The sequence below is a fragment of the Amblyraja radiata genome, chromosome 4, assembly GCF_010909765.2.
Source record: "Amblyraja radiata isolate CabotCenter1 chromosome 4, sAmbRad1.1.pri, whole genome shotgun sequence".
Lineage (NCBI taxonomy): Eukaryota > Metazoa > Chordata > Chondrichthyes > Rajiformes > Rajidae > Amblyraja > Amblyraja radiata.
This window is the reverse complement of record NC_045959.1, coordinates 110570801-110594928: the sequence shown is the minus strand read 5'-3', so window position 1 is coordinate 110594928 and position 24128 is coordinate 110570801. Positions and strand designations below refer to the sequence as shown.

General features: G+C 44.3%; 1 protein-coding gene across 32 annotated transcripts in view; it reads left to right on the top strand.

Annotated features, from left to right (window-relative positions):
* lrrfip2 (LRR binding FLII interacting protein 2) overlaps positions 1 to 24128 on the top strand; it is a 95773-nt gene that overhangs the window by 4341 nt on the left and 67304 nt on the right. For 17 of the 32 annotated variants that reach the window (XM_033020223.1, XM_033020230.1, XM_033020221.1 and 14 more), the window contains exons 2-7: positions 571 to 756; positions 9122 to 9208; positions 13538 to 13585; positions 16097 to 16147; positions 16232 to 16276; positions 23815 to 23874. In XM_033020223.1, the coding sequence (XP_032876114.1) occupies positions 667 to 756; positions 9122 to 9208; positions 13538 to 13585; positions 16097 to 16147; positions 16232 to 16276; positions 23815 to 23874 (381 nt within the window). In that variant the 5' untranslated portion in view covers positions 571 to 666. The remainder of the gene's footprint in view (positions 1 to 570; positions 757 to 9121; positions 9209 to 13537; positions 13586 to 16096; positions 16148 to 16231; positions 16277 to 23814; positions 23875 to 24128) is intronic. The other 15 variants (XM_033020253.1, XM_033020250.1, XM_033020248.1 and 12 more) reach the window with 4 other exon arrangements.

The window sequence follows — 24128 nt, the reverse complement described above, 5'->3', positions numbered from 1 at the left end:
AGCCCCGCGCGATGTCGGGACCAGCCCCACACAACTCCATACGGCTCCGGCGATCGAAGTGGGACCAGCCCCGCGAGGCCGTACGGCTCAAGCGACCACGTTAGGTCGCGCTCTCCGCATGCAGTCGCATGCTGGTGGGACAGGCCCTTTATATCTTACACTCTTTTGTTTCCTTTTCACCTCTAGCCTTTGTCACTTTCTCCACCCATCTGCCTATCAACATTTACTTCCCCTTTCACTCTATCCGCCAAATACTTGCCAGACTTTGCCCCACCCTCATCACATGAGTTTGAAGAAGCATTCCAACCCAAAATATATTCAGTCCACAGACGCTGCCTGATCTGTTGAGTTTCTTCAACATTTTGTAATATGATAAAGAACAGCAGCACAGGAAATGTACCCAAAGCATGTTTGATTGCCGAATAATAGTAGTGTGGTAAGCCATGAGATGTATGGTGTAACTCATCAGATTGAACAATTTGAAATTTGCACTTTAAATTTGTGACTTGTATGTATGTTCTATCTGTGTGTAGGAGAAAAAATTGTAAATTTCTTATTTTCCCTTTACAGTGCAACCGTAGAAAGGAACAACTTTTCAAATCATATATGGTTCTACAATCCTGAGTGCCTCAAATATATTGTATATTGTTTATTAATTTGGAGAGAATGGGGACTCCTGGTGCTGGAAGAAAACGAACACCTATTAAAGACAGATTCTCAGCTGAAGATGAAGCACTGAGCCATATTGCGAGAGAGGTTAGTTCAATGTTCATGTTGGTCATGTTTCTAATCTGGTTTAGTTTACAGAGACAGCGTGGAAACGGCGCCAAATCCGCGCTGAACAGTGACCCCCACACACTGACAGTAGCCTAGGAACAACTACAATTTTACCAAGCCAGTTAGCCTTCAAACCCGTACGTCTTTAGAGTGTTGGAGGAACCCGGAGATCCTGGAGAAAACCTACGCAATTCACGGGGAGAACATACAGATGTTCATTATCCATTCAGATAAGCACCCGTAGTCAGGATCAAATCCGGGTCTCTGGCGCTGTAAGACAGCAACTCTACTTCTGCACCACCATGCGCCCTGGTTGTGATGATGAGTTTAGGATAGACAATCGAATGTTTTACTTTGCTGCAGCACATTGAATTTCGAGATCAAGAGATTAAGAGTCATATTTTGCAGTGTATCTGTTAGTCCAGAATGCAGTTTTATTATAGGAAGATAATGCTGGGACCTTCAGAAAGTTAACACTCGTGGTGATCTGAGTAAATATTTATAAAATCATTATTTTTGAACGCCTTATACTAAATTTGGTATACATCGTTTAAAAACACTAGACAAACTCAAAAAACTGGAGTAACTCAGCGACTCAGACAGCATCTCTGGAGAAATGGTATATGTGACGTTTTGGGTCGAGACCCTTCTTCAGACACTGTTTAAAAACATTTATTTTCAAATATGTCCCAGCCTCATGAAGTAAATGTAACAACATAGAAAATGGAAGAATGCCGTTGGTTCTTTGAACTTGCTGATATGATCAAATATAGTCATGGCTGATGGTCCAAATTCATTCTCGTGTTCAATGTCCCTGAAAGTCTTTAGCCAAAAGATCTCAATCTAAATTCAAGCATATATTTAGTGTCTTAATTTCCTTCAGAGGGAGAACATTTATTTTCTCTCAATTTTTTTGATTCAAGAAATTTGTCATCTCAGCCTGGCTTACCCAATATCTTGGGGTAATGACTCCTGGTTCAGGACTTTCCCCACCACTGAATTTATCCTTCCTGTATTTAATATGTCCACTCTACATTAATTCCTCTAAATTATAATGAACATAAGCCCAATCATTCCAATCTCTTAGCCTCCAACCTTATAATTCTCCATCCCACGCTAACCGCTTCCCAAAATCCATAAATAGGACTGCCCTGGCAGACCCATTGGTTCTACCTGCTTCTTCCCCACAGAACTCGTCTCCAAATTCCCTGACTTTATCCTGTCCACTTTGTCCAGTCCCTTCTGACCTACATCTGATGCACCTCGCATACCCTTCAATAACCTTCAATTTCTAGGCCCCCATTGCTTCATCTTTACCGTTGACAATCAGTCCCTTTACACCTCCATCCCCCACTAGGAAAGTCACAAGGTCCTCCAGTTCCTCCTTGAACAAAGACCCAATCAGTTTTTCTCTATTAAAATTCTCCTTTGTGTGGCAGAACTTGTTTCCCCCTTAACAACTTCTCTCTGCACTTGTCTCACTTTCTCAAAGTTAACGGTGCCTGCCTTTTTGTTGATTATGTCGATCAGTCCTTGTTCCAAACGTATCCTGGCACCAACCCCAACACTTTCTCAGCTACATCAATGACTACATCAGAGCTACCTTCTGCATCCATGCAGACCTCGTTGATTTCATTAAAACAAAAAATATAGAAACAAGATGCCGGTTTACAGAAAGGGACAAGTTGATTTCATTAACTTTACCGCTAACTTCCAGCCTGCCCGCATATTCACTTGAACTATCTCTGACTACCCTCGCCCCTCTCTTGATTCTGTCTCTATCACAGGGGACGGACTATCGACTGATGTCTACTACAAACTACCACAGTTACTTGGAGTAAACCTCCTCCCATTCTGCCTCTTGAAAAATACTACCAAGATGAGGCTTTTCATTCTAGAACACCCAAGATGTCCGCTTTCTTTAGTAAATGCGTTTTACCCCCTGCTATCAGAAATTGATTCCTTACCGTCGTCTCCTCGGTGTCCCGTGGTTCTGCTCTTGCTCCCCCTCCCCCTTTCTCCAGACAGAATAAGAATAGAGTTCCCCTGTTCCTCGCCTTTCTCTATTAGTTAGGCTGTCGGATTATGGGGAGAAGGAAGGAGAATGGGGTTAGGAGAGAGATATAGATCAGCCATGATTGAATTTTTGAAGTAGTCTTGATGGGCCAAATGGCCTAATTCAGTCCTATCACTTATAACCTTTCATCCCACCAGCCTCCACATCCAACACATCATTCTTTGACATTTCCACCCCCTCCAACGTGATCCTACCAGAGGTCGTGCCTTCCCATCCCCACCCCTATCCGTTCTTCTCAGAGATCGCTCCCTCGCCAACCAAGGCAGGAATTGGTTCTTATGACACTCTAGGTTATCACGTGGGAGTGGAAATAGTAGCTTACAACCCAGCAGTATGAACATTGAAATCCCCAATTTCAATTTCAGGGCACTTGTCTTGCCCTCACTCAAACTTGGAGCACACATTTTTCCCATCATCTCCTACCACCCTAGTTACTCTGCTCCTTGTCCATCCATCGTATGCTTGCTTCCCAACCATGTCCCAATTTCCATTCCCGCCTCCATTCCCCTACTCTCTGACCCTTTCCGTACACGTCCCTTTCTCCATCTCTTCATTTCACTCCTTGTCTGAAGCAGTTTGTCTTCTTTTCACATGTAGCCATTGTTGCTTTATCTGTCTATCACCCAGCCCCCCCTCACTTGTATCTATCTATCTATCTATCTATCTATCTATCTATCTATCTATCTATCTATCTATCTATCTATCTATCTATCTATCTATCTATCTATCATTTGCCAGGCTTTGCCCCATTCCACCTCTCTTTTGTAACTGCCCCTCCACTTCTCCATTAGTTTAAAGAACGACACAAAACCTGGAGTAACTCAACGGGACAGGCAGCAATTCTGGAGAAAATGGATAGGTGACGTTATGGGTCATAACCCTATTTCTACTGCTTGCTACTGCACAACCGCCAACAGCTGGGATATCGCGTACTAATTGTAGTGGGGGTGGGTGGGGGGGGGATCTGGAAGCAAGAAAAAATGAGGATAAATCAGGCTGGCAACAGATCACTTGAGGTAGGGTCAGAGTAAGCCACATGCAAATTGGAGGGACAGCACTTCATATTTTGCATGGGTAGCTTACAACCCAGTTGTTGAATGTTCTAGTTTTAGGTAACTTCTACAAACACTCCCCTCTCCCTCCTTTCCCTTTTCCATCCTTTCCTCCACTATAAGCAGGGCTGCCAACATTGGGTGAGAGTTGGAAGTGAGAAATTGCGAGAGACCAAGATCGAGGGAGCTTTTGCAATTTCAGCTTGAAATTGAGCAATCTGGTGCATACTGTAGCAAGTCTTTTAACTTACACTTGAATGCAATATTTATGCTTTAAATTGGATTAGCTATGAATAAGGTTAGGCTAAATTACATTCCTAATTACATTCCACAGTAGAGCCAGGCTCTGATCAACGGGTGCAGCACATGAATGATCTTAGTGTATTCATGTATGGAAATCAGATTATAATCAAGCACTTGGCCCATGTTGACCGTCCTGGGTCTCACTGCACACCTGGTACTACTCCTGACCCTGACTCCAGTTGCATACCTTCTCTCATTCCTGACCCTGAGTCCAGCCTTACACCTGACCCCCTATTCTACCCTGATCATAGCTGCTTACCTGCTTAGGTTCCCAGTGCTGAACACTCCCATTGTCCCAGCTTTGACTGTACACCCAGTACTATTCCAGACCTTGACTCTGGAGGCACACTTGGCCTTGCTCCTAGCCCCTCTGGCCTGACAATATATCTGGCCCACGCATAAAGCCCCATATCGGACCCCCAGGACTTAACCTAATACGTTCAAGTCCACAGGTGCTTATCTAATGTGGTAATCTTTTATGGGGCATTTCACGGACCAAATTTTCTATAACAATATTTGCTACATCCACTGACTTCCTTGTTATCTAACATGCTAGTTACTTTGTTAAAGAAGTCATCAATTGGTTGAACACAATTTCTCATCCATAAAATTATACTCACTTATATTCTGTTACCATTTCCTTCATTTTCCTAGAAGACTGTCCTGAAGCCATTTTCACCCCCAATATTTTCAGTATTTTGCTGTCTTCCTCAGCTGGGACTTTTCCGAAATGCAAAGTCCAATAACTATATATTTAAGCAATAATACTATATTTAATGTGATCTTGAGAGTACATAATATTTTCTGTGGTATTCATAACACAACAATCTTTATATGGTGGTCGATGGTGGAAAGGGTTACCCCCTCTCCCACGGTAATGACTTTTTGAAATTCGATGACTACATTATACTTCCACCATGCATGAATGTTTCAAAATCAAGTGGTCAAGTTTTATTGCCTTATACTCAAGCATAGAAATTTCAAAAATAGGTGCAGGAATAGGCCATTTGGTCCTTCAAGCCAGCACTGCCATTCAATATGATCATGGCTGTTCACCTAAAATCAGTACCTCTTTCCTGTTTTTTCCCTATATCCTTTGATTTCGCTAGCCCCAAGAGCTAAATGTAACTCTCTCTTGAAAACATCCAGTGAATTGGCCTCCACTGACTTCTGTGGCAGAGAATTCCACAGATCCACAACTCTCTGGGTGAAGAAAGTTTGTCCTCATCTCAGTCCTAAATGGATACCCCTTATTCTGAAACTGTGTGACCCCTGGTTCTGAACTCCCCCAACAGCGGGAACATTTTTCCTGCAGTTACAGTAAGTGAAAATCTAGCAGGCAAGCAGGATGCTTTCTGCAACCACCCCCATTTGAAGGCCACCGCTTCTACCCAGTGCTTGGTACCTACTTCCAGCAGCCACTGGTTGTCCTCCAGGATGCACCGAGCCACAGCCTGGTCCATGCCGGTCAGCAGGGCGAATTTGGCACAGAGACTCTCACGGCAGTGGCGCAAAGCTTCTGACGCCTCGACGGCCCGGGACTCTTGCACTGAGGCTGCTCCATGGCTGGAACTGCAGCGAGCGAATCGCCAGCCCGCATCTGCCCCCGCCGCTGCTTCTGCTTCCATCCCTCCCTCCGCCCCAGCTCTCCAACACCCGCGGCCCATGCAGTTGATATTAGTTTTGAAAATCTCGTGGATCACAGAATTTCTCACGACTGAACGTGAGAAATTCTGTGATCAGCGTGAGAATTTGGCGAAGTGAGTGAGTCTCACGCTCAATGCGTGAGAGTTGGCAGCTCTGACTGAAAGTCAGTTAACCAGTTCCACAGTTCACAACCATGTATCCCTTTTGGGATCACAACGTACCTAGCCAACCAGTCTACGTACCTAGCCAACCAGTATCCAGTCTATGTACATCATTGGAGACCCTCGGACTATCTTTGATCGGACTTTACTAGCTTTATCTTGCACTAGATGTTGTTCATGTTATTCCCTTTATCATGTATCTGTGCATTGAATGGCTTGATTGTAATCATGTATTGTCTTTCTGCAGACTGGTTAGCGTGCAACAAAAGCTTTTCACTGTACCTCGGTACTATTACTATTAACATAGAAATTAGGTGCAGGAGTAGGCCATTCAGCCCTTTGAGCCTGCACCGCCATTCAATATGATCATGGCTGATCATCCAACTCAGTATCCTGTACCTGCCTTCTCTCCATACCCCCTGATCCCTTTAGCCACAAGGGCCACATCTAACTCCCTCTTAAATATAGCCAATGAACTGGCCTCAACTACCTTCTGTGGCAGAGAATTCCAGCGATTCACCACTCTCTGTGTGAAAAATGTTTTTCTCATCTCGGTCCTAAAAGATTTCCCCCTTATCCTTAAACTGTGACCCCTTGTTCTGGACTTCCCCAACATCGGGAACAATCTTCCTGCATCTAGCCTGTCCAACCCCTTAAAAATTTTGTAAGTTTCTATAAGATCCCCCCTCAATCTTCTAAATTCTAGCGAGTACAAGCCGAGTCTATCCAGTCTTTCTTCATATGAAAGTCCTGACATCCCAGGAATCAGTCTGGTGAACCTTCTCTGTACTCCCTCTATGGCAAGAATGTCTTTCCTCAGATTAGGAGACCAAAACTGTATGCAATACTCCAGGTGTGGTCTCACCAAGACCCTGTACAACTGCAGTAGAACCTCCCTGCTCCTATACTCAAATCCTTTTGCTAAGAATGCTAACATACCATTCGCTTTCTTCACTGCCTGCTGCATCTGCATGCCTACTTTCAATGACTGGTGTACCATGACACCCAGGTCTCGTTGCAACTCCCCTTTTCCTAATCGGCCACCATTCAGATAATAGTCTACTTTCCTGTTTTTGCCACCAAAGTGGATAACCTCACATTTATCCACATTATACTGCATCTGCCATGCATTTGCCCACTCACCCAGCCTATCCAAGTCACCTTGCAGCCTCCTAGCATCCTCCTCACAGCTAACACTGCCCCCCAGCTTAGTGTCATCCGCAAACTTGGAGATGTTGCATTCAATTCCCTCGTCCAAATCATTAATATATATTGTAAATAGCTGGGGTCCCAGCACTGAGCCTTGCGGTACCCCACTAGTCACTGCCTGCCATTCTGAAAATGACCCGTTTACTCCTACTCTTTGCTTCCTGTCTGCCAGCCAGTTCTCTATCCACATCAATAATACTGAACCCCCAATACCGTGTGCTTTAAGTTTGTATACTAATCTCTTATGTGGGAACTTGTCGAAAGCCTTCTGAAAGTCCAGATATAACACATCCACTGGTTCTCCCTTATCCACTCTACTAGTTACATCCTCGAAAAATTCTATAAGATTCGTCTTATGGGTGATATTGCGACCCTTCCAGAGACTGATTCCGTCAGCTGAGTTACTCCAGCACTTTGTACCATTTCACTTTAAAACAAGGCCTATGAGCCCTTTTTCACCGGTTCACACAGATGTTGTTACGACTCACATTGTAGTTCTTCAGTGTCGGGCTCCATCCCCCCTCACCTGCCGTCGCTTTCAAGGTGGAGTATGTCGACGACTCCGGAGGAGAAGGAGGAGGGGACGGAGCCAGAGGGCGACCCGAAGGTCGGAAGCTGGTTTTCCCCCCTCCTCTTCCTACACCCCACCACCCACCACCACTGTTACTTCCTTCTGCCCGGAGTCGCCATCACACTCCACCTTGGAAGCGACAGCTGGTGAGAGGAGAGGAAGTGCCATGATGAACGAGCACATTCTGTAGTTTTTGTGGACACAAAGTGCTGGAGTAACTCAGCCAACTGAATCAGTTTCAGGAAGGGCCCCAATGTCATCTATCTGTGTTCACCGGAGAACCTGATCCGCTGAAATACTTCACCACTTTGTGTCCTGTGAAGAAGGGCTTGCTGATGCACCTTGCGGGTTGAGAATGTGGTCGGAAGCCAGGGTTCTGAACGGCCGTGAAGACGGTGAGAGCTGGGGGTGGGTCGGCAGCTCATTCCATTCACATTCACTTTACATTTTATATTAGTTTTGTTCACGTTTCTGGCACTCCATGGTGCTTTATTGACACAGGAGGGGTGTCGTTGCGGGCCAGAGGCGTAGTGTTGTTTCATTGTTACGTGACCTCTGTTGAAGAGAAAATAGGATAATTCAGAAAGGCTCTGGAACCCATGGTGCCGGAAAATCGGTGTTCAACCTGTATTTGTTTAGGATCTAATTCATCTGCAGTGGCTCCACACATACACAACCTTGTTGATCTTTAAGAGGCTCTATGTTCTCCGTTATTTCTTTCTTGTCCTTGCAAAATGTCTGGATTCTCTTTTGCCTTATCGTCCAAAGCTATGCCATGTCATTGTCTTGACTCCTGATTGTACTCCCCTTATACTTCTTAAGGATTCACTTGATCCCAAATGTTTATAATAATAATAATAATGCATGGGATTTATATAGCGTCTTTCTAATACTCAAGGCGCTTATACCTGACCAGAGCCTGCCATCCTTGCCCTTCACTCTAATGGGAATTTGTTGGTTCCAAACACTCTATCTTATGTTATAAAGCCCATTTGCTAGGCATCCTTTGCCTGCAAACAGCCCCCAAAACAATGGTATTTGCCTTTGCAGCTTCGTGCTGTGTTGAAAAAGTTACTTAAAATTTGTATCTTGAAAAGTTATTCTGGTTAGTGCATCAGCTGTTGGAAATGCAGGAATTGGTGCCTGACAGGAACAAAGAGTTGAAAGGAGGAAACCTTTGTTACAGAGATCGCAAAGTTTTTGTTGAGAGATTTTTTGAAGTTAATTTGCCTTTCCTATTGCCAAATCGTTTTGGCCTTTCATTACATTAGTTTACTATTATTTTTATACCCCCAAGGTAACTAATTTTTATTGCATTTTGCAGGCAGAGGCCAGGCTTGCAGCTAAACGAGCAGCCCGAGCAGAAGCAAGAGATATTCGCATGAAAGAACTGGAGCGGCAGCAGAAAGAGGTGAATGAATCCAGCTTTCTGAATATGGTCTCTGAATGCTTGAAGAAAATAAGATGCAATGAGTAATGAAAATGGGTGTGGACATCAGCCAGACGCATCAATAGAAGTAAAGCAGCATTACTGTTAAAATTGAAAAGACTGAAACACATTGTTTGAACCAGATTTTCAAGTTGGGACAAGTCATTTAGCTTATTACCACAGGAATATTTTGCTCAATGAGATACAGGGAAAGATGCCACAATTCATGTCAATATGACGTTTTTCCTGTCATCCTGAATGCTGTGACAGGGAAGAGGTCACTGAAAATCAGATTTACTGGGTGTAGTTTGGGACTTTGTTATCCTATGTCTAGGGTAAGTTTGGCTGCGAGAACGACTTAGGTGACTTGAGGCAAAAAAGATAAAGGGGAAATAATTTAACATTTAAAGCACTATCATTTCAGTTTAATATTTTTGTCCACTGCTAATAAGCACACCAAGCATGGAACGCAATTACATAAGAAGTAATTAAACCTCCACACAACATTTAGGGGGAAGAGATGAAATAGTTCGGCATGGCTGCTTTTGCCAGCCTATTTTCTATTGTGAACTGAAGGTCATATATCACTACCAAATTAAATATTCTTAGTCTGCTTAACTTACCAACTATCACAATAAACAGTAATTAGGCAATCATGTTTATTGTCCACTCAAAATAATGATTGAAGATGTTGGTCCCTCACTGCTTTGGTCTGCTGCAAAACACAATTGTATGAAAGCTAATGCACAGAAGTTTATGCATGTGGCTAGATCTGGCATCAGCCAAAAAAAATCTTCTGGTATCTTTCATGTACACTGTTAATAATCCATTCATTCACTAGTGGTATTTTCGAGGAGAACAGTTTTATATGGAAGATAGACACAAAAAGCTGGAGAAACTCAGCGGGACAGGCAGCATCTCTGGAGAGAAGTCTGAAGAAGGATCTCGAACCGAAACGTCACCCATTTTCTCTCTAGAGATGCTGCCTGTACCGCTGAGTTACTCCAGCTTTTTGTGTCTACGGTTTAAACCAGCATCTGCAGTTCCTTCCTACAGTTTTACATGGTCTGTGGGGAACATTGGTTGAACTATCCTGTTTCTCCATTGGATCCTTCTAAATATTAAGTGCCTTGAGCATTTGGGTCCAATTGATTGGTGATTTCCTGATGTTAGGTTATGTTAGCATTATGTTAGGTCGATATGTACCCTTCAATTGTTTTCACAAGCATCGGGTTCACTTCTATTTAACATCATTATTTTATGAATGCACAGAACCAAACAATACTCTAAATTTGGCCTCCCCAATGTCTTGTACAAGTATAAAATAACATTCCAACTTCTATACCTCAATAAAAAACACAAAGTGCTGGAGTAACTCAGCGCAATAGGCAGCATCCCAGGAGAACATGGATAGGTGACTTTTGGGTCGGGGCCCTGTTTTAGATATACTATAAGGCTGGAGGAGAGGGACAGGACAGAGTGTGGCAGGTGGTCGGAACAAAGGCCAGAGATTAAAACCGAAGGTGTGAGACAATAGGGTTGAAGAGTTGCAATGATTGTGAAGTCAGAGGAAGGAATATAGATGGGAGGGGGAGGGAGAGAAATGGGCGGGAATCAATGTAGGGTACAACAGAATGGAGGGGGGGGGCAGGTGGGTATGGGGAGAGGGGGGAGTTTGATTTAAAATTGGAGAATACTATGGGGTTGTAAGCTTCCCAATGGGAATATGAGGTGCTGTATCCAGTTTACGTGTGGCCTCCCTCTGGCAATGGCGGCCCAGTAGAGGAATGGGAAGGTGATTTAAAATAGTTGGCAACTGAGATATCCGATTGGCATTGGTGGACCAAGTACAACGGTTGCCAAATCTACACTTGGTCTAGCCAATGTTCAGGAGGCCATATCGAGAAATCGGGTGCAGTAGATGAGGTTAGAGGAGGTACACGTGAACCTCTGTTGCACCTGGAAGGATTGCTGGAGTCTCTGGATGGGGCAAGGGTGTAGGTATAGGGATAGGTGTTACTTCTCCTGCGGTTGCAGGGGAAAGTACCTAGGGAGGGGGTAGTTTGGGTGGGAAGGGATGTGAACCAGGGAGTTGTAGAGGGAGTGTCTCTACAAAAGGAGGAAATGGGTGAGGATGGGGAGATGCGAGTGATGGTGGGATCACGTTGGAGGTGAATGAAATGTTGGAAGATGATGTATTGAATGCTGAGGCTGGTGGGATGAAAGGTGAGGTCAGGGGAACCCTATCTTTGTTCTGTCTGATGGCAGGGAGAACGAGAGCAGAACTATGGGATGCAAACGATACGTGGGTGAAGGGTCCATCTGCGACAGAAGGGGGAAACCACGTTTATTAAGAAAGAGGACATCTCAGAACTTTAGTAAACATGGTTCACCCCCGCTGTCATAGATGGATCTGTCCTTATCCAGAGCTATTTTAAAGCTAACAAAACTGTGGTTACTGGTCCAAAAGGCTTGCCCACCGGCACTTTAGTCACTTGCCTTTCACAATTTCCTAAGAGTAGGTCATTCTTTGCCCTCTCTTGTAGGGCTGTCCAAGAACGGAACTCACTATCAAAACATGGAGGGGACGGGGGACACAATTTTTTGGCGGCTGCGCGTGCATGCGCACACTCACACGCGCGCGCGAGGCTTCGGAGGCTCAATCCAGCGCTAAATGCAGCTCAACTCTGCCTGTCTCACCGGGTTAACTAACGCCCTGTCTGGACTGACGGGATACCAGCGCTGCTTCTCCGCGCTGGCCATATTTCCCGCAATCCCAGGCAGGTTAACCTGGCGGGGGTGTCGCCCACCTCTCAAAACATGGGGGGGGGACGTGTCCCCTCTGCCCCCACCGGGGTTTCCGCCCCTGGGACTGTCTACATATTGCTCAAGAAAATTATCTTGAACACATTTGACAAATTCCACTCCATCTAAGCCCTTGACACTATGGCAGTTCCTGTCTATGTTGGGAAAGTTATCATCCCCTTTTAGACAACCCTATTCATCGTGCAGTTGTCTGCAATCTTTTGGCATATTTGTTCTTCTAATTCCTGTTGACTATTTGGGGCCTATCATACCCTCACAACAAGGTGATTGTCCTTGTTTCATTTCTCAGTTCTACCCATTTAGCCTCACTAGATGAACCATCACTAATGTCATCTCAGACTGCTGCCATGTTCTCGTTAATCAGTAAAACAGCTTCCCCTCCCCTTTTACCCCACCCTTTTTCTGCCCAGTAGTGCCTGTAACATGAGTTGTTAGTACTGTCCCCCCTCTTAGCAAGCTATAATGTCCGAGTCGTAGATACCTATCTGTGCCTACAGTTCATTCGCCTTGTCCTTCAGGCATCTCACATCAAAATAATAAGTAATTTAATCTAACAGTCCTTCCTACCTCCCTGCCGTGCTCCTGCTTATCCACTAAATGTGCTTACTTCACCTTCCGTACCAACTTCCAGCCTCTCGCTGCCAAACAAGTTTAAATACTATTGCAATTCAATTTTTCAAATAAACTGAGAGACACAAAAACAATTTAGGAGTGAAATCAAGAACTACTTTTGTCAGACAGATAATAATGCAAACTCTTCCAATGTTGCTCTTTTTGAACAGCTGTGACGATTTGTGGTTAACTTTGCAAAATTATCAGAATGTAGCTAATTTGACTAATATCCGATTGAATGGTAGAATAGATCTAGACTTAATGAAGTATTTATCATTGTCCTGAAGATACACAAAAAGTGTATCTTGAGTTTGGTGTATTAGCCATGCCTCAAATTTGATAAGAATTGCGAACCTTCAAAAAAATTGGCAAGTCATTCTGTTTAGATAATCGTCATTTTATTTAACTGTACACCCATTGTTCCCTGTGAAACAGATAGTGACGCTTGTTCATCTGATCTATGTGGGACGCTTGGTACATCTGTTTACATTCCTTGAACATGGATGGTGGTAGTCATTGAATTTTATATGAAATCTAAATTGTATATCAAAGTATTTTCCTCTTGTCAACATGTAGGTCTTCGCAGTTTTGTAATATGGTGAAAGCTCACTAAGTGACCTGTGTAGCTTCTGAAACTTGTTTAGATCATTTGATCTTCAATGCCTTCAACCAAAGCTGGGTAAGGGACATGTGAAGATTTGAGATCTCCGGATCGTTCAGTACTGTTGACTAAGCACAAACTGAAGTTGGAGTGTGTGTCCAAACAAAAAGTGAATTTGGTTTTCCATCATGTTTCTGTGTTGGTCTGATCTTCCAGTACTTTTTTATTTCTCAAATGGATTTTTCTTTGTTTTCTTTTACTTTACTATGCAGCTTTATCGCTCATCTAACAGAAAATGGGGAGAGATTCACCAGTGGATGGTACAAAGCCTGATGTTGCTTGTTGTGAATCACCCTAATGTTTGATTTACTAACAAATACACTATTAACTCTGTTTACTTGGAATTGACTGAATTAACAAGGAAAGTCACAAAATACTGGAGTAACCCAGCAGGTCTGGCAGTATTCTGGAGAACATAGATACATTTGGCCATTCGGCCCTTCGGATGGCTGATCATCTACAATCAGTACCACGTTCCTGCCTTCTCCTCATAACCCTTGATTCCGCTAGCCCTAAGAGCTCTATCTAACTCTCTTTTGAATGCATCCAGCGAATCGGCCTCCATTGCCTACTGAGTTACAAATTCACAATTCTCTGTGAAAAGGTTTTTCCTCATCTCAGTTCTAAATGGGCCACCCCTTATTCTTAAACTGTGGTCCCTGGTTCCTGAATCCCGCAACATCCACCTTAAAAATACCCAATGACTGACTCTACAGCCATCTGTGGCAATGAATTTGACAAATTCACCACCCTCTGAGTGAAGAAATCTCCTTTCTAAAGGTTAATTCTTTGAGGCGATGGCATCTGGTTGTTGAATCTCCCACTAGTCGAAAGGTCCTTTCACCATCCACTCTATCCAGGCCTTTCACTATTCAGTAAGTTTTAAAAGAGCCCCCCTCACCCTTCTAAACTCCAGTGAGTACAGGCTCAGTTACCAAGACTTGAGCAGTTCAGCAGGCTAGGACTTTATTCCTTGGAGTGCAGGCGCATTCCATGAGGCATGATCTTATGGAGGTGTCTAAAATCAGAAGAAGAATAGATAGTATTTGATCCAGAATAGGGGAGCTAAGAACCATGGGACATAGGTTTAAGGTGGGAGGGGAAAGATTTAAGAAGAGCCTGAGGGGTAACATTTTCACAGAGGATGTGGGTACATGGAACAGCTGTCAAGGAGGTACTGTGGCAACGTTTAAAAGGCATTTGGGCAGGTACGTGGATAGGAAAGGTTAGAAAAGTATAGAAAGATTCAGTGTGGTCAAATTGGTCCGTTTTAATTGAGCATCAATAGCAGGGATATAATAATCATAATATAGCAAGGAAAGCAACATGTAAAGCAACTCAACAACACCTGCATCCTTCGTCATTGTTGCAGATGTCAGTTCGGCCTTTCTGGGTAGGATGGAATCCTCCCCCCCCCCATCCCCCATGTCCTCAAATGCGGGCTGTTGGGACTAATGTAGATGGGGCATCTCTGTTGGCATGGGGAAGTTGAACTGAAGGGCCTGTTTCTGTTTGACTGATTCTTTGCAGGACACCAAGTGGAGAGGATTATTGTGGAGAAGGTGTAATTGCTGATCATTACTGATTGTGGTGTACAGGTCAGGAAATTGAGGCCGCCGAGTTTGGAGATGAATTTGGTTGGAATTATGGTGTTGAAGGTAGATTATAGTCAATAAATAAGAGTCTGACGCAGGTGTCCTTGTTATCCCGGTGTTCCAGCAATGACTGTAGGGCCAAGAAAATGGCATCTGTCATGGACCTGTTGCACGCAAAGCGGGCGGATTGCAATGGATGTAAACCTCCTGGGAGTGGGAGTTGATGTGTGTCGTGACCAGCCTCTCGAAGCACTTCATGATAATGGATGTCATAGACTGTCGTCATGCAAGCATGCTGCCTTGTTTTTCTTTGGCAGTGGGATGATAATGGTGGTCTTAAATGAGGTGGGAATCTCAGATAGGAGTAGGAAGAGGTTAAAGATGTCTGTGAATACCACCACCAGCTAGTCTACACAGGTTTTGAGGACATGGGGGGTGGGATTCCATCCTACCCAGAAAGGCCAAACTGACATCTGCAACAATGACGAAGGATGCAGGTGTTGAGTTGCTTTACATGTTGCTTTCCTTGCTATATTATGATGATTAAATCCCTGCTATTGATGCTCAATTAAAACGGACCAATTTGACCACACTGAATCTTTCTATACTTTTCTAACAGTTAACTCAATTGCACTCTCCTAAAGCTTGCCAAATGCCAATCGGGCAGGCACATCCTCATTCTAAAAAGGAGGCAATGTGAAAACATTCTTCATTCATTTGATTCGTTTTTTTTTTACAAACCCGACGTGTAATCAAACTAGTTGGGTAATTAGTACAATTTAATACACATATTTGGTGGTTTATGCTGCAAATGGCCATCAATAGATCAATTTTCAGTTATTTATATGTTTTGCTGTAAATTGGGCAATCCCAGGAAGGATTGTTAGTTGCTTTCCGGCATGCTCTCTTTAAATAGTGTATACCACTTGTTTAGGTAACGTCAATTTTAACAAATTATTTGAGTGCTTGAATGCCTGTGTTTTATTAATCTCATAAATCTCAATTTCTTCATGTTCTTTGCTGTACTTCTTTCACAATATTTGCTTCTCTTACTTTGTGCATGTTTTTTTTCACTTTGATGAACTTGTATCACTTGGAAACAATTATGTTGATTAGTTTGGCTTCTTGATCATCTGTTCATTTCACTTTCTGATTCTGTTTGCTGTCTCCTTCCAGGAGAATACGGAACGTGCTAAGCATTCTTTTAGGCCTCACCAACATTATCTGGTTTGTGAACATTTCTTTTCTTCCATTTTCATAGTTGATATCAGCTCCATTCATTCTCATTTATTTTATTTTTGCTTTAATCAGACAGCTGATGATGCCTTTTCTGTTCGAAGTGCAAGCAGCCAAAGGGTTAGTACTTCAATTCCATCACTGATTCTGAACAGCTTTCTATGGCTCATCTTATAAGACAATTATTTAACTTAACCAGGCAAAGTATTGAAAGACTGGCTGCAGATTGTCGTCAAAATTAGCCTGCTAATGAATGGCAATTCTGACAAGAGATTAAATCTTGGGAGATGGCGGTGATTCAGAGTGGCAAAGTTTAAAGGAGATGCGAGTGCCCGGAATTCTCTGACAGGTCTCTTGCCCATAGAAAGGGAAATCGAGAACCAGAAGACATAGGTTTAAGGTGAGTGGGGAAAGATTTAATCAGAATCTGAAGAGTAACTTTTTCATGCAAAGGGTAGTAGGTGTAGTAGGTGTATAGAACAAACTGCCGGAGGAAGTAGTTGAGGCAGGTACTATCGAAACATTTAGGCAGGTGCATGGATAGGACAAATTTAGAGGGATATGGGCAAAATGCAGGTAGATGGGACTACTGTTGATGGGACATGTTGGCCGGTATGGGCACGTTGGGCCGAAGGTCCTGTTTCCGCGCTGTAGGACTCTATATGACTCCAGGCCACATTTGGACTCTTGTGTACAGTCCTGGCCACTGAGTTACAAAAAGAGTGTGGAGGCTTTGGAGGGGAGCTGGTATTGTTTTATTATTGTCTTTGCACCGAGATTGTGAAAAACTGTTTTCTGTGCTATTCAGTTGGATCTTAATTACAGTCAAGCCATACACAAGGACATCGGGTGGTGCAAAGAGAAAAATAACCTTCGTGCATAAAATAGTTACAGCGGTGTTGTGGCACAGCTGGCAGCACCGGAGAACCGGCTTCAATCCTGACCTTGGGTGCTGTCCGTGCAGAGTTTGCACGTTCTCCCTGAGTTCACGTGGATTTCCTCTGGGTGCTCCAGTTTCATCCCACTTCGCAAAGGCATGTGTGTTTGTACATTAATTTTAATCTGAAAAAAATGCCCCCTGGTATGGAGTGGATGTGAAAGTTGAATGACATAGAACTAGTCTGAATGGGTGATCAACAGTTGGCTTGGATTCTGCAGGCTGAAGGGCCTGGTTCCACACTATCTCTAAACTAGAAAAAAACTAAGCTGCAGGCAAAGTGCAGGTGAAAAGGTCCATATTGTAATAGGTTTGGACTACGGCCACTGGTTATGAGAGTTTTTTTCACTAATCTAACAACAATGAGGAATAAGCTGTTCCTGAATCTCCACACTTAGACGATCACACTGATCATAATGGGGACATACTCTCCCTCTCCCTTTTTGTGTTTAATGTATATACAGAATGCTTTGGAATTTGTCCTTGCCTTATCTATAAACAACCTTTTATATTTAAGCAATTGAGGGTTTTGGAGATAGTTGAGCATTTCCCTTATTTTGGGAGCTGCCTTTCCCAAACTGCGAACACTGATGTTGTGATTCAGTGCAGACCTTGTGAACCATTTGCACCCTGAGGAAACCATGATCTCTCTGATTGTGAATATAAAGAATAGAATGAAGATCCAGGCAAAAACTCTGTTTATCAACCCCCATGTTAAACCTGGGAGCTTACTGGTATTGTGATGAGTCTGGAAAGTGTCCAACAGTGGTGGCCTGGAAGATGGTTTGCTGCGCCAACATCTGTGTTATCACAAGAGCTGTAGTAACTACACTGAAACACGGTCCCATTCATATGATTCCTATGTTAGGCTCCTATTTATTGAGTATAGCTCTGCCCTTAACACCATAATCACATCCAAACTCATCTCCAAACTCCTGTGCCTAGAAATTACTTCCACTTCTGCCACTGGATCTTTGACTTTCTGATCCATAGATCTCAGTGAGGATAGTTAACAATACCTCCTCCACAATCATTCTAAACACCGGTGCTAACTCAATCGTTAGTGTACTCCCAATACACTCACGACTGTCCGGCCGAATCCTGCTCTAATTCCATCTACATGTGTGCAGACTATACCACAGCCAAGGGCTGAATCACAAACAAAGACAAGACGGTGAGCAGGAAGGAGATAGAGAATGTAGTGACATGGTGTCAGGACAATAACCTCTCTCTCATTGTCAGTAAGGTGAAGGAGCCTTTTATTGAGTTTAGGAAGCATGGTGGAGTATATGGAAGTGCAAAGAATAGAGGTCTATGGGTCATGTACAGGCAGATTAGATCAATTTAACTTGGCATTATGATTGGCAGAAACATTGTTAGTCGATGGGCCTGTTCCTAAGCTGTACTGCTGTTTGTTCTATGTACATGCCCCAATCAGCATAAATGGTATGCAACTGGTTGAGAGATTCAAGTTCCTTGGCGTTAATATCGCCAATGATCTATCATGGACAAACCACGTTGATTTAACAGCCAAGTAGGCACACCAATTTTCTCAGGAGACTGAGGAAATTTGGCAAGTTTCCAATGACACTTACAAACTTGTACAGATGCACCACAGAAAGCATTTTTTTGAGTTGCATCATAGCTTGTTTTGAGAACAGCTCTGCCCAAGTCCGCAAAAGATTGCAGAATGTTGTAGATGCAGCCCAGTCCGTCACATAGTCAAGACTTCCCACCATTGACTCCATCTACACTTCATGCTGCCTTGGAAAAGCAGCCAACATAATCAAAGACTTGGCCCATCCTGGTCATTCCTTCTTTTCCCTGCTCCCATCTGGCAGAAAGTACAGAAGCTTGAAAGCACCATCTCCAGACTTAGGAAGAGCTTCTTTCCCTCTATTATCAGGCTTCTGAGCGATTCTTCCATAAGCTAGGGCACTGTTCGATTCACCTTGTCCCATTGTGGACATTGGATTTGTCTACGGAAATGATGTGCCACAATGCTGACAACTATATTCTGCACTCTGTATCTTCCCCTTTGCTCTCGCTATTATATTTTAGTTTGCGCTGATTGTATCTATGTATGGTATATTTGATCTGTTTGAATAACATGCAAAACAAAGCTTTTCACTATATCTCAGTACACGTGACCATTGAAGGAATATATTGGGAAATCGTACATAGATTTGACGAGCAAAAAAGAGCAGGTTATCAACTGATTTAATAGCACCACAATATCTAAGGAAGTCTGATTTGGAGAAAAACACATCTCTGGTAAGATAATGTAGAAAGGAAAGACATAGAAATACTAGCAAGTAGGCTGTACTCCCACGTGATAATTTTTATGTTGTAAGATTGAATCACCGAATCGTTCCAGGATTCATCATCGTGAAAATTATTCTGGAATCAAGATAACACTGATCATTATTCAAAGCTTTCCTAGCATTTGCAAAGCACAAGCTAGATGATGGATAACTCTCTGCTTACCTGAATTGATGTTGCCACATTAGTATTTTAGAAGCTCAACAATATCCCTTTCAAAGGTACAGAAAAATGCTGGAGAAACTCAGCGGGTGCAGCAGCATCTATGGAGCGAAGGAAATAGGCGACGTTTCGGGCCGAAACCCTTCTTCAGACTGATGGGGGGTGGGGGGGAGAAGGAAGGAAAAAGAGAGGAGGAGAAGCCCGAGGGCAGGGGGATGGGAGGAGACAGCTCGGGGGTTAAGGAAGGGGAGGAGACAGCAAGGGCTAGCAAAACTGGGAGAATTCAACGTTCATGCCATCCGGACGCAAGCAACCCAGGCGGAATATGAGGTGCTGTTCCTCCAATTTCCGGTGTTGCTCACTCTGGCAATGGAGGAGACCCAGGACAGAGAGGTCGGATTGGGAATGGGAGGGGGAGTTGAAGTGCTGAGCCACCGGGAGTTCAGGTAGGTTATTGCGGACTGAGCGGAGGTGTTCGGCGAAACGATCGCCCAACCTCCGCTTAGTCTCCCCGATGTAAATCAGCTGACATCTAGAGCAGCGGATGCAGTAGATGAGGTTGGAGGAGATACAGGTGAACCTTTGTCGCACCTGGAACGACTGCTTGGGTCCTTGAATGGAGTCGAGGGGGGAGGTGAAGGGACAGGTGTTGCATTTCTTGCGGTTGCAACGGAAAGTGCCCGGGGAGGGGGTGGTACGGGAGGGAAGGGAAGAATTGACAAGGGAGTTACGGAGGGAGCGGTCTTTGCGGAAGGCAGACATAGGGGGAGATGGGAAGATGTGGCAAGTGGTGGGGTCACGTTGGAGATGGCAGAGGATTATTTGTTGTATTTGCCGGCTGGTGGGGTGAAAGGTGAGGACTAGGGGGACTCTGCCCTTGTTGCGAGTGCGTGGATGGGGAGAGAGAGCAGTGTTGCGGGGTATGGATGAGACCCTGATGCGAGCCTTATCTATGGTGGCGGAGGGGAATCCCCGTTCCCTGAAGAACGAGGACATTTCCGATGCCCTGGTGTAGAACGTCTCATCCTGGGAGCAGATGTGGCGTAGGCGGAGGAATTGGGAGTAGGGATGGAGTCTTTACAGGGGGGCAGGGTTGGAAGACGTGTAGTCCAGATAGCCATGTGAGTCAGTTGGTTTGTAGTGTATGTCGGTCAGAAGTCTGTCCCCTATGATGGAGATGGTGAGGTCAAGGAATGGTAGGGAAGTGTCCGAAATGGTCCAGGTGTATTGGAGTGCCGGGTGGAAGTTGGTGGTGAAGTGGATGAAGTCAGTCAGTTGTGTGTGGGTGCAGGAGGTGGCCCCAAAGCAGTCGTCAATGTAACAGAGGTAGAGGTCGGGGATGGGGCCCTGGTACGTATTGAACAAGGATTGTTCAACGTACCCGACAAAGAGGCAGGCGTAGCTGGGGCTCATGCGTGTGCCCATAGCTACGCCTTGTGTTTGGAGGAAATGGGAGGAGTCAAACGTAAAGTTGTTGAGGGTGAGGACCAACTCCGTCTGCTAGGCGGAGGAGGGTGTCAGTGGCTGGGTATAGGTTGCTCCTCTGGTCGAGGAAGAACCGGAGGGCTTTGAGGCCATCCTGGTGGGGGATGGAGGTGTAGAGTGACTGGACATCCATGGTGAAGATGAGGGGGTGAGGGCCTAGAGAGTGGAATGCGCGGATGTGGCGGAGAGTGTCTGAGGTGTCTAGAACATAGGTGGGAAGGGATTTGACCAAGGGGGATAGTATGGAGTCAAGGTATGTGGAGATGAGTTCGGTGGGGCACGAACAAGCAGAGACAATGCTAGCCCTTGCTGTCTCCTCCCCTTCCTTAACCCTCGAGCTGTCTCCTCCCATCCCCCCGCCCTCGGGCTCCTCCTCCCTTTTTCCTTCCTTCTCCCCCTCCACCCTCCATCAGTCTGAAGAAGGGTTTCGGCCCGAAACGTCACCTATTTGACAAGGGAGTTACGGAGGGGGGGGGGGAGAGAGAGGAGGGGGGGGAGAGAGAGGAGGGGGGGAGAGAGAGGAGGGGGGGGGAGAGAGAGGAGGGGGGGAGAGAGAGGAGGGGGGGGAGAGAGAAGAGGGGGGGAGGAGGAGAGGGAGGGGGGGAGAGGAGAGGGAGGGGGGGAGAGGAGAGGGAGGGGGGGAGAGGAGAGGGAGGGGGGGAGAGGAGAGGGAGGGGGAGAGGAGAGGGAGGGGGGAGAGGAGAGGGAGGGGAGGAGAGGGAGGGGGAGGAGAGGGAGGGGGAGGAGAGGAGAGGGAGGGGGAGAGGAGAGGGAGGGGGGAGAGGAGAGGGAGGGGGGGGAGAGGGAGGGGGGGAGAGGGAGGGGGGGAGAGGGAGGGGAGGAGAGGGAGGGGGGGAGAGGGAGGGGGGGAGAGGAGAGGGGGAGAGGAGAGGGAGGGGGGGAGAGGAGGGGAGAGGAAAGGGGGGGAGATGGGGAGAGAGGAGGGGGGAGAGAGAAATGGAGAGATACAAGGGGGGAGAGAGAGTGAAAGAGAGAGGGATAGGGAGAGATAGAGGTGGGGAGAGAGAGGAGGGGAGAGAGAGAGAGAGTGCCTTTTTACTTCAACCCAAACCCCCCAAACAACCATTTGCAGGCGTGCTTTTTTACTTCAAACTAACCATATTTTCATTTTCAAACCACATTAAGGGTACTCACAGCTGTGTAGACATTTGTTCCGTGTCATTCAGAGCTCAGAGTGACCTCCATCTTGCAGAGGCTGATTGAGGCACACCACTTCCTGGTTTTATAGTCCCTCCCCCTCCCTCCAGCAGGGGCAGCAGAGAGAATGGTGATTTTTAAAAAAACATTAATTTCTCTCTGATTTTTCATCGATGGGAAAAATACTCTGGTCCAGGAAGGCAGACGTGGGCTCTGATCGAGGTGGCCAAAAATGACGGCCGTAGGTTGCGGCGCTCTCTCGGAAATTGCAGCACAGTGGGCCAAAAGCGGTCAAGATCAGACTTTTAGTAATATAGATATATATGATTCCAGATGGTCACCAAGCTGAGTTGTTATTGAGTTTACCTTAGTTTTGTAATCATTAGTAGGTCAGAAAACTATAAGGTCTTGGAGTCATATAGCATGGAAACAGGACATTCAGCAATTCAGAAGAATATGGGCCAAATGCAGGCAAATGGGGCGAGCTTCAGAAAACACCTTTGTCAACATAGAGTTGGGCCCAAAGGCCTACTTCTGTGGCGTTTGATTATTTTGCGCAGTGATGCAAACGAATACTGGCAAACAACCAGCAAATGACTACAGTCTCCACATTAGAAAATTCCTGGTCGGAGGTGGTTGTTGGGAATCATAAGGATCAATCTGTTGCATATGACAACAGTCTTCCTGAAAGTTGGGGTTGTATTCAAACTTTCCAATGTTTTCATGCTTCCTCAATATCACTTAAGCTGTGTTGTAATTTAAAACTTTGTTTAATTCTTGCTGTCTTCTCACATACTTGAATTTTGTGTACATGAATAATTTACACATGAACATGTGTACTTAGTTCGTATTGACCAGAAATGAGAAAGCTATTAACATGATGCAGAAAAAAGTCAAATATTTTCTTTTCAATTCTTTGCTGTCATTTGATAAAAAAATCTTTACATAAAAGCAGTAGAATAATTGTACACTATATATTTCAAACAAGGTGATTAATGCTCGAGAATGACTTCTCTACTGGGATTTTAGATAAATGTTTACTGTTTCTTTGGCAAAAATATAAACATTTATCTGAAATCCTACCATTTACATTTCCCGTTTTAATATCAGGAAAGGTTTGCATGTCAGTTGCATGATTTTTTTAAACTTGCATCTTTAATATTTTCTTTTTCTGGTCTTTATTGCAATACATTGCTGTACATAACTGAACAGCTAATACAAAATTGATGTTCATTGTATTGGAGTTGTAACTTAATGCAAGTAGCCAGCGACTATTGTACTCTATTAAGGTTGTATCTGTATATTTAGCAAACACTCAATGACCTCTCATTATTCATTACCATTTTTTAAAAGTAACTTAAAGAGTGGATAAAATGCTCATGATTTATATTTAAACAGAAAAATGCCTTTTTTTATAAAAGATAGCAATTCATTCCATGTCTTGTCAGTAATCAGTTAATAAATAATCAAAACTTCAATGCAGCTAAAGCTGGTCATGTGTAACCCATTAAAAGTTTTCTATTATGGAGTAAAATATTCAAATGGTAATGTATTCCTAAAATGTGTTTGTGTTCTAATCTTGTTCTTTTCAAAGCACCCCTCCCTTGATGTGGGTGTGTCTTACAGAAGCAGCTCAAGGCAAAAAGATCTTGGGGTTTGTAAAGGAAAATTCTGTGTTGCTTGCTGATCATTTTCACGCAGTCTTTAATATTAAGGAAATTATATTAGCAAATGGTTGCATGGGAGCTGAGAATTTTCTAAGTAGTTGCACTTCACTAATTAGCTCGTATTCTTGGAGTGAAATTTTCTGCAGGTCTTCCAAAATTAATGCATGAATACTTGGAATGCTCAGCCTTCATTTGTAACAATGTGTGTTATTATTATTTAGTAATCGTCAATGTGTGCAGA